The sequence below is a fragment of the Engystomops pustulosus genome, chromosome 1, assembly GCF_040894005.1.
Source record: "Engystomops pustulosus chromosome 1, aEngPut4.maternal, whole genome shotgun sequence".
Lineage (NCBI taxonomy): Eukaryota > Metazoa > Chordata > Amphibia > Anura > Leptodactylidae > Engystomops > Engystomops pustulosus.
The window spans coordinates 45632889-45643557 of record NC_092411.1 but is presented as its reverse complement, the minus strand read 5'-3'; the positions used below and the strand labels follow the sequence as shown (position 1 = coordinate 45643557).

The 10669-nt window shown below is 39.8% G+C and overlaps 1 protein-coding gene across 2 annotated transcripts; it reads left to right on the top strand.

Moving 5' to 3' along the window:
- The first annotated feature begins 1022 nt into the window (after positions 1–1022).
- ARRDC3 (arrestin domain containing 3) lies at positions 1023–9788 on the top strand. Of its 2 annotated transcripts, XM_072139546.1 has the most exons (8): positions 1023–1516; positions 5052–5133; positions 5471–5618; positions 6156–6258; positions 6486–6742; positions 7334–7493; positions 7668–7819; positions 8992–9788. In XM_072139546.1, exons 1-8 carry the CDS (start codon positions 1237–1239, stop codon positions 9046–9048), a joined length of 1239 nt encoding a protein of 412 aa, XP_071995647.1. In that variant the 5' UTR covers positions 1023–1236; the 3' UTR covers positions 9049–9788. The 2 variants fall into 2 exon arrangements, with proteins under 2 accessions (XP_071995647.1, XP_071995650.1); XM_072139549.1 differs by lacking the exon at positions 5471–5618 and having other exon boundaries at positions 1458–1516.
- Positions 9789–10669: the final 881 nt, after the last annotated feature.

Genomic DNA, 10669 nt, shown 5'->3' with positions numbered 1-10669 from the left:
TATATATATGGGCAGATTAATATTACATTGTCACTCCGGTGCCCCCAGCCCTTCTTCCTCATAGATTGTAAGCTCTTGGGAACAGGGTCCTCATTCCTATTGTTCCATCTATGTTATTTCTGTGTAACATCTTGTTTTGATCTGTAAAATGATGCAGAATGTGTTGGTTCTACATAAATAAATATTAATTATTAGTATTGATGAGCTGACCCATTAAAATTCAGGTCCTGAAAAGAATTTTAAAAAATCAGAGCTGTCACCAAATCATAGGTGTTAACTGTTTAAATGCCGCTGGCAAAGTCACCAGTTACATTTAAACTACTGTGGCCGCAGTTGATCCTTCCCAAAATAAAGGTGGCGGGAGTATTGAGCCAAACCTGAAACAAGTCCAAACTTTGTGGGTTGGGTCCTCTCATCAATAATTATTAGTAGTATTATTATTATATTCCACATTAACAAATACACCCCCGTTCAGTATCTGAAATAATAATGCAAGGGTAAATCTTAACATGTTACCTTTGACTGGACACCTTCCAAGTCATGTTTACCCTTTAAATCACCCACAACCCATGCAAATAATAGAAAAGAAGTCTATGATCTGCACATTCAGTGTAGAGGAGATCTTCAGTATTAGGGAATGCAGCAGATTACATGACCCTGCATCCAGGAGGTATCTTATAGCAGGGGATCTGGTAAGTGATCAGGCAAGATCTGATCACAAATCCCCCTATAGCTATTTATAGAAATCTATAGCTCATGGCTGCCCCTTTGTCATGCATCTACAGCTTCTTCATTTACTGCAATAACACTATATAGCATGTATAGCAATGTAGCACTCATACAGATGAAGCCATCGAAGCAACAGAAATTCCTGCTCCAGTATAATGAAATAAACAAGTGCAAAAAAAAAAAATTAGGGCACGTCCTGCAAAGTTTTCTAGCAGAAGGGATAAAGGGCTAGGAGGAGTGGAGGTGTCGGAGGCGGGGCGCATGCGCAGTCAGCTTGTTTTTCACAGAGCTCTCCATAAAGTGAGCCGGCACACTGCAGACAGCCGTCTTTGTAGGGAGACCACTGAGCTGAGCACTGTGACAGCAGCCCCTGCTGTTACCTCTCCTGCCCTCCATCCCCAATGCACCACATTACATTTTATATGACATCTTAATTCTTTTTTTTCCTCTCCCCCCCAATTTTCACCATCAATACAAGCATCTATTTTTCTACATTTTCTTACAATCATGGTGCTGGGGAAGGTAAAGAGTTTAACCATAAGCTTTGACTGTCTGAATGGCAGCCATGTCCCTGTATATTCCAGTGGGGACACAGTCTCAGGAAAGGTAAATCTGGAAGTAACTGGGGAGATCAGAGTCAAATCCCTGAAGATCCATGCAAGAGGACATGCCAAAGTGAGATGGACAGAATCTAGGAATGCTGGATCTAATACTGCCTATACCCAGAACTACACTGAGGAAGTGGAGTATTTCAACCATAAGGACATCCTCATTGGCCATGAGAGAGGTAAGTGCACAATATGGGGTGTAACATGGGGATCCAACTTGATCATGTATGAGCATTGGAAGTGCACATGTAGTATGTAACATTGTTAACTATAGTGCACATATAGTATGTAACATTGCTGCTGTTACTAGATCATCTATGGGCATGGGAAGTGCTCATATAGTATGTAACATTGTTGGAAATAGATCATCTATTTCTATTGTAAGTGCTCATATAGTATGTTCCATTGCTGGTACTAGATGGTATATGGCCATTGTAAGTGCAACATTGTTGCAACTAGACTGTTTGTATTGTAAGTGTACATGTAATATTTGATATTATTGCAAATGGATCATCTAGGAAAAGTATTGGAAGTGTACATATAATATGTGACATTACTACTAGCCCATCCACTGGCATTGTCAGCCAAGTTGTATAGTGGGCTGCAATGTGCCCATAGTGGCATGACATGGGGCACTGCACAAGTTTTCCTAGCTGTAGGCTGCAGTGTATTCTGCATGGCATGGTCTTGGGGTGATGGAGATTGAATGGGAGAAGTCATTGCATGGGGGGGGGGAGAAGGGGGGGGGGGTGAAGGAATCATCTTGTTTTTCTGAAGTTTCCAGCAGCCTTTGTTAGAAGCGGTTCAATCCTGTTTTGGGCTAGTGGTGTCAGTGGAGAGAGAGCTGTGAGTGGGAGGGGGAGCCTCCTCTGCTGGCAGGCCATTGGCTGAGTGGCTGTCAGGTGGTGGCAATGACTTCATAGCTTCTTCCATAAGAGAATGGCACACACAGGGGAAGGAGCTTTCTCCAAATGTCATACAGGAGCAGATGCAGCCTGCAGTGCATGGGCTGCCTAGTGCTGTGGGGTCTATTCAGTGCTCTGGCTGGGAAATGGTTAAATTGACCCACATTTTACAGATCTCTAGTTATTACCTATAGTATGTACTGGCTTATCTGGTGCATAGTGTGCAGTGTAGCCATAGAATATACATATAATACATTGCATTTAGTATAATGATCTATCACTGTATGACATAGACCTGTATGTGAGTGCACTGCAGGACTATTACCCCCCTTCCCCCAGTCAAGTTGCTGGTGTGCAGCACTGCAAGGGTTAATCTCCCCCCTCTCCTGATACGTGCAGCTCTCACACAAGCTTGGTTCTGGGTTCGGAGGGGGTTACAAATGAAAGCCGCACCCAGCGAGCTGCTGATTGGTGGCATAGCTTTTGTTAGGCTGTTGCTATGGAGACGGCTGCGCGCTGCGATTGGATGTTGCTGTTGCTTAGGGCACCCGGGAGCAGGTGGCGAGAGGTGGGCGTGGCTGATTCACCCACTGACTGTAGCTGCGGCGCTGGTGCTTGTCATGGCGCTGGGCTGTGACAGGGACAGTTGCAATTTAACGGCTGTTGTCTCCCTTATGGATGGCGGGTGCTGTCTGCTGAGGGCGGCCATTTTGTATAAATAAAGTGTATAAAACGTTATAAAAAAAATACAATAAAACTTTTTTTATTCTGAGGAAATGTCTTTGTACAGGGAAGAGTACATGAAAGTGCTGCTTCTACAGTCCAGTCAGAGACTTGTGTATGGACATGTACAGGAGGTTCACCCTATTATAGATGTGATATAAAATGGTCACCATTAGAAGACCTTTCCCAGACCTAAGTGTCTCATTAACAAACGCCACAGGCCTCATCAACCAGAGACTAACATGGCTGCTAACAGAGAGGAAGGCTCATGGTGATCGTTTAAATAATTGGGTCTCTTTTTAGGGTTTTTTAATAAGAGCCCACTTATTGGAGGCCGTTGTTGGTGGCTGAGAACTAATGGTGGTCATATGTCCAAATAAAGTGCCCACATATTATACATTCCTAGTGAAAGGAAGAAGCGAGCATACTAAAAATGGAACAAATGCATAAAGGAGTGCATGTTATTTGGGCTGCCTGCTATAAACATGGCCAAAATAGGCAGTTAACGTCCAAATTTTACAAAGTCCGGTATCCGTTTTTCATTAATCCTCGTAAAACATTGGCTATGAAATGGACCAGACTAGGACCGGCTCTAATTTTAAAAAAACTGACATGAGCCTGGATCCAACATAAACTTATTTCTGTGCAGCAATGTCGGCCATGTTTCACTAGTGCATCACTTGGATCTGTCCTGTCTTCAAGGATCATAAATATATGTGTATCCAAGTTGCCCTGTCGCTCCTCTAAGGAGTGTAGGAACATAGTCTTATAAGATAGACATAGTTTACTCAGGATGTCCTCTATATTATCAGGAAAGTATTCTAGAGCGTTTTCAAAGTTCATACAATCTATGAAGATGGTCTTCTCAAAGAAGATGGCCCCACTCCACTGAATATGGGCTGATCTTCTGGAAATGTTTCTTAGAGGGGGATGAATAACTGGTGTAAGGCAAAGATTCTTAGACCCTGGAGCTTTGAAGGAAATGTCATCATCTTGAGAAGTTTCGAGTGGTTGGCCTTGGGGCTTTCCCTGGTGTTAAAGGGATTGACCATGTTGGTCGTATTGTGACATACGGATGTGCTTAGTGATTACTAAAGAATGTGCAGCCAGAGGGGCCATAGGCACACGTTGCCTTTGCTCCATCCAGCGTGGTCTACAGTAGACCCGGAAGAAGTGGGTGTGTGTGACTAGTACAGCGTAGGATGAGCTCCAGCAGGTTAGGCTGTGCCTTTGCCGTCTCTGCAGCGAGCTACGTCATGTCTATGCATATGAGAGACTGGCTGAGGATCTGCTTGCACCGGTTCAGGCCGGTCCTCTCCTGCTAGAGTCTGTCTGTGATTGACAGCTCAGCACTTGTTTACCACACTGTACTGCTGCTAGTGCTCTTTTCCAGGAGATTGCTGAGCTGGCATTATAAAAAAAAAAAAACTTTGCAGCAGAGGAAAGAAAGTGTGGCGTATATTTTACATAAAATATATATATATATATTTTTTTAAATAAAATATTATAGGGTTAAGCCTGTTACTGTAAGTATCATACTGAGACAACAGGCTTCAATACGGAAAACTGCTTTGTTTTCGATCTCCTTTGCCTTCTATCGTACATGAGAATAGATGACTATATTTGGGCACACATCAGGATATCTGGTTTTTATACTGTTTTATATATATTTTTTATACCTGTGTGCTGCAGTATAATACACACCCAGATCCTGATAATATATCGTCTTGTGATTGCACAAAGGTAGATTATGAAGGTCAAGTTGTTTACCGCAACTAAGAACCTCTCCTTAATATCTCAAATGTCTGGGTGGGGTTTGACCTCGGTGCCTTGGACTACATTTCATTGTTTCCAGAAGACTAGTTAGTTAGTTTATCGTATTGTTCTTTCTCTCTGGGTATTTTGTTCGGTTGTTAGGCAGTCATAAGTGCTGGAACGTTTTTACTGTTGCTAATTAATAAAAATACTTCAGAAGTTTTTTCTGATATTAACTCTCCCTGTGCTTCCATGCCCTACACATAAGCTGAATAAATGTGAAAAGAGGAAGTTAACAGACGGGTATATTCTCGTTTTTTTTTTTTTCCAGATGATGATAATTCTGAAGAAGGTCTGACCACTATCCATTCAGGACGCCATGAATATGCATTTAGTTTCGAGCTTCCACAAACGTAAGTATCTCCTTGTCTCCCGTTTTCTAAGGCCAAACCACTCCCCGATATAGACATTCCTCACCAGAAATAGTTTCCAACCTCCCCTCTATGTGTATACGTAATACAGAGGACGGGGTACTGTAGTATATAAAAGGCAAAGGTGAAAGTCATTATTTCATGACTGGCCATGAATAATTCCTAGAAACAAAAAAAAAATTCACCATTTTGTACTAAAATCCCCCCAGATAAATGTGGAATTTGCTAAACCTAGGCCTCTGCTGCAAGCGGCAATGAGCTGTGTTATTAAGCCTGTAATGGAACGCTGTCACTAATTTTGCCTTCCTCTCTTGCGCAGACCACTCGCTACCTCATTTGAAGGCAGACACGGCAGTGTACGTTATTGGGTAAAAGCAGAGTTGCACAGAGCCTGGCTGCTACCAGTAAAATTAAAGAAGGAATTCACCGTGTTTGAACATATAGATATCAACACTCCTTCATTACTGGTAAGGAATTGTGGAATTTTTTTTTAACTTCAAAATTTCCATATATTAAAAAATTGGATTTTTTTTTTCTCTCTTTTTAAACAATTTTTGCTACCGAGTATAATATAAGTAATGAAGGTTATACAAGCCTAAGCGCATACTGCCTTCTATAATATGGAATGATGAAGCCTTTGGTTAACCTTTGCCTGGCCAGATTATAGACTATTATATATTTGTGAAGAGAATATTATGCCAGATTAGAATTTTTTTTTTTTCTCTTCCAACATATTTAAATTATTGATGGAACAGTAGAAAATATTTTAATAGGTTTTGGCTACCAGTCATTTTTTTTTTCCTACCACCCCCCAAAAACAATTTTGTGGTCTTGTGTCCCATTGTACTTCATAGATGGGACTTGACTATAGTAATTATCTATTCCTAAAAAATTTTAAGCACCCCTCTCTCATACACGTTGGTGTCGTCTTAGGCACGTGATTCTTTTCAGTTAACTTGGTTTTAATTTTATTACAACTAATTTATTTCTTTTTTTTTTTTCAGTCACCACAAGCGGGCACGAAAGAGAAAACTCTATGTTGCTGGTTCTGTACCTCAGGTCCAATATCCTTAAGTGCCAAAATCGAAAGGAAGGGCTATACACCAGGTAAGGAGTGGAAATCGGACATTTGACTTTTCTTTTGTTTTCATTGATGTTGATGGCAAAGCTTTGAAGATTACACATAGACTTAAATTATTGCCCCGGCTACTCGATGGCTTAAAGCTAAGATAAATGTTGGTATCTTGGATGTCGTTATGTACCGCTTTGGCATATAATGTATTGCCTTGTCACTGCAGATTGCTTAAAGCCTGTGTTCATCTTTTTTCTTGAAGGTGAATCAATTCAAATCTTCGCAGAGATTGAGAATTGCTCTTCCAGAATGGTTGTGCCTAAGGCCGCCATTTATCAAACACAGACTTTCTATGCCAAAGGGAAAATGAAGGAGGTGAAGCAGCTTGTTGCCAACTTGCGAGGCGAATCCCTTTCTTCTGGAAAAACCGAAACGTGGAATGGCAAACTGCTGAAAATTCCACCTGTGTCCCCCTCCATCATTGATTGCAGCATAATCCGCGTAGAATATTCTCTCATGGTATGTATAATGCAATGATTTATGGATTTTTAAGTTTGGTTGTAAGAGATTATATGGAGTTATTGATTGGGAATATCATGGTTTCATGGATTAGATTATAGCGGCATCATATTCTTCAACGCTTTACAGATCTTTGGGTAGAAATACAGACAAAATAAGATATATTAAAAAGTATTCACATGATCAGATGGAACTATAGGAGTGAGGACCCTGCTCGCCAGAGCTTACAATCTGATTTAACTGAGGAGCTAAAGCAGCAAACTGTAAATCATATTCACTCTGACAAGTTACTAGGTTGTTAGTTTGTATAGAAAGTTATTAGGATTTTTTTTTTTTTTTTTTTTTTTTTTTTTGCAATATGGTCATAAGAGGCTAGTGGGATGGAGTCACAATTAAATTTAGTTCAGTAAAGGGGACAAGGACCCATGTTACATTTCAGATATGCCCATTCTTTTAGTTGGCTATACTAGTAAAAGATTCCTTATAAATTATGAGTTTTCCATAACTAATGACTCTTAGAGGCATAGTCCATTTTTAGTGCCCCATTCTGTCTGCTTTAAATTTATAACTGTTTTATTTCTTATTGTTTAGGTATATGTGGATATTCCAGGCGCTATGGATTTATTCCTTAACTTACCTCTGGTTATTGGAACAATTCCTCTGCATCCATTTGGCAGTCGGACATCTAGTGTGAGCAGTCAGTACAGCATGAATAACTGGCTGGGATTAGTTCTGCCAGAGCGACCTGAAGGTAATTTTGCAATACTTTCTAATCATCCTGGATGTTGCAATGGCAGCCTGTTCTTCCACGTGTTGATCTGCAAGCATGTGCTCGATCATGCGCTACTATTGCAGAGTACTATAAATTGCTTAAAAACAAGGATTTGCACAATCTTATTTTTATTTTTTACTGCATCTTTTCCAGCACCTCCAAGCTATGCAGAAATCGTTACAGAAGAGCAGAGACAGAATATGGTATCATCAAACATCTGTGATAACTTTGAGTTGGCACTTCAAGGACCACTGTTTGCTTATATCCAAGAATTTCGCTACCTGCCTCCACCTCTTTACTCAGAGGTAAGTATTCTTTATTATAGTATAAACCGCTATAGATTTTTGGTAAGAGACCAGTTATTAGAACCATCCACTGTGATTATGGCCTAGCTTCTATATTGGACAGTATGTATAGAGTGCTGCATTTTTATCTAATCTTCAAGTCCAATTGGAATTGAAAGTAAGAATCCCATCATATTAATTTTTATTAATAAGAATAATTTTAATGTTAATTATAAATAATATAATTTACAGACCCAACTTACAGACGACCCTTAGTTAAAGACTGCCCCCTCTGCCCAATGTGACCTCTGTGAAGCTCTCTGGATGCTTTACTATAGTCCCAGGCCGTAAGGTGTCTGTTATGAAGCTTTATTGATAATCATTGGTCCCATTACAGCAAAAAATTTGTAACTCCAATTGGCACTGGGGCAAAATTTTTTTTTTTTTGTCTGGATCTACAATTGTAAAATCTACAATTTTGCCTTGCATACAAATTCAACTTAAGAACAAACCTATGGAACCTATCATGTATGTAACCCGGGGACTGCCTGTATTAGAAAACAAGCAGGAAAATATAAATAACACAAAATAAGATATGTGCTGATTGTAAAGTGTACCTAATTTTTTTTTCCAAAATTGCATAAATCAATAGGGCAGATGGTGGTAGTAGTAGTTGTAAACTTTGCTATGTACTTTATTCCCGTGTATTACTTTTTTTTTTTTTCTCTCTACCTTCATTATTTGAGTTGTTTCTGTAAAACTGCTTTCTGTCCTGTAACAATTGACAGATGAGATAACTGATAAAGTGTCTCTGATATTGCTATATACTCATATAGCTGAATCTTTAAGAGAATATGAAGAGTTAATCCTTAGCCATCTTGTCTTTTTGACATGGCTGGAGCTCAAAAAGCTTTCAGATACACTGCTCACTACAGGAGAAAAAGCAGAAACAAGGCACAGAGAAGCTGTTTTTATTTGAAGTATATAACACAGTTTACTTTTATCACCTGTTCTATTAATTTCTGAAATTAAAAAAACAAAATGCGGCTTCACAGGTTTAGTTCCTTTTTACTCTTAATTCAGTGGCCTCTTTATGTTAGTCTTTGATTATTTATTTATTTTTTTTTGTGACTTTTATCACCCTGCATAATTTAGCTTTCTTTTTCAATGACATATATTTTATTTTTCCTTAGGTTGATCCAAACCCAGATCATCCAGTAGAGGAACATCCTTCCTGTCCATCTCGCTGAAGCAATCTGCAATATTCAGCTGATGAGACTTAAGTTTACTGCCAACACTGAGACACGGCAGTCATAATGGAGACTCTTGCAGAAACTACAGTTTGAGTCTCTCTTTGGAAGCTGCGAACTGATTCAACCTGTGGTCATGATCATGGCGCTTACAGCTTTGTAACACGTTTGCGCTCCACACTTTTGGGAGTCGGACTGCCTTGCTGTTGGCACACAAAGATGCAGCGCTCTTATGGCACACAGTCAAGTGGCAAGATGCTCGGTGCATAGCGAGAGGAGGATCCGGATTCCTCTTTAGCACTGAATAACCACACACTCAGAAGTGTATGAAGAGCGGCTTGGAATCACTACAGCTTTCCTCCTAGAAATATAAACTTGGTTGTGTAGTGCAAGAAGCACAACCAAGACGCAAGCAAAAGAGACAATGCAGTGACAGATGCACTAACAGTTTTGTTGTTGTTGTAGCCGGGACTCTACGTGCTAAGTATTGTCCTCCATGGCTGCATGTGCACCATCTTCAGCTTGCATACAGCAATGGATCTCTTTACACCCATCAAATGCCTTCATGCCAGTTTATTGCTGTTATGTTTTGCGGCCTACTGTTGTAGAATAGCAACGATACCAGTGGGTTAGATAAAGGAGAGGGCGAGGGAGAGAGAGAAATGACGACATGAGGAAATCAGGCTTTCTTTAAGATTGTATGCTTAGTTTCTATCAAAGACATTTTGCCTTTATACTGTCACCCCAAGCAGGATTTTGTTACAGACTTCCTACAAATCACTTAATCTCAGGAGATTTCATCACTTGCCAAATTTTGGAATTCTATTTGTGTCTTTATGTTGCACTCTACAATGTGGGGAGTTAGAAGGTGGCGTTTGCTTATATGCACAAGAAAGCAAAACAAAAAGAAAAAAAAACTCCTATTCCTTTTTTTTTTTTTTTTTAAGTTAGGGCATTAATGGGTTAGTTTATTTTTTTTTGCTTCATTTCCCAATTTAATTTATATAAGGATACTTTGTACCTGTGATGCTTAAAGGGGTATTCCAGGAATAAACCTAATTCATATTCAATTAGGTCATTAAAACATAAGCTAATATGTAATTAGTTGTATAATAACTTGCTCCCCTTGCCAGAAAAATGCTGTGGACATACACTATAATGAAGAATTTAAATGCTACTCGCCTATTAATCAATCCATTGATTTTGTACCTGTGGAGGAGACACAGGACAGAAGATGACCGCTGGTCACATGTCATGTAGCAGCCTGGGCAGGACATGTGATCACCACTGTAGTCGGTTGGATGCAGTGCATCCAGTATGGCCGGTGTTTTGGTGAGACTCATCCAAGTGGGGTGATGGCAGTTACACATAATTATTATGGCAACAGAGCAAAGCGTTGTTACAACATCACTGGGAGTAGAGCATAAGAGGGAGGAGCTTTTACTAAGAACTGTGGGATCATGGGACTTGTAGTATATCCTGTGGTGGCTATCTTGTAGATAACACCGCCTACTTTAGAAAGCCCATAAAAAAAATTTGACTCCAAGACAAACTAAGCTTTGTTTTGTGATTTAATGAAATTGAGTTTTGTTGTACTCATTAATTTAGTGTTTGTATCAGA

Coding starts and splice junctions, on each gene's coding strand:
- ARRDC3 (XM_072139546.1), top strand. CDS start 1,237: ATGGTGCTGGGGAAGGTAAAGAGTTTAACCATAAGCTTTGACTGTCTG. Junction 5,134..5,470: donor AGTTTCGAGCTTCCACAAAC/GTAAGTATCTCC, acceptor TCTCTTGCGCAG/ACCACTCGCTACCTCATTTG. Junction 5,619..6,155: donor TCAACACTCCTTCATTACTG/GTAAGGAATTGT, acceptor TTTTTTTTTCAG/TCACCACAAGCGGGCACGAA.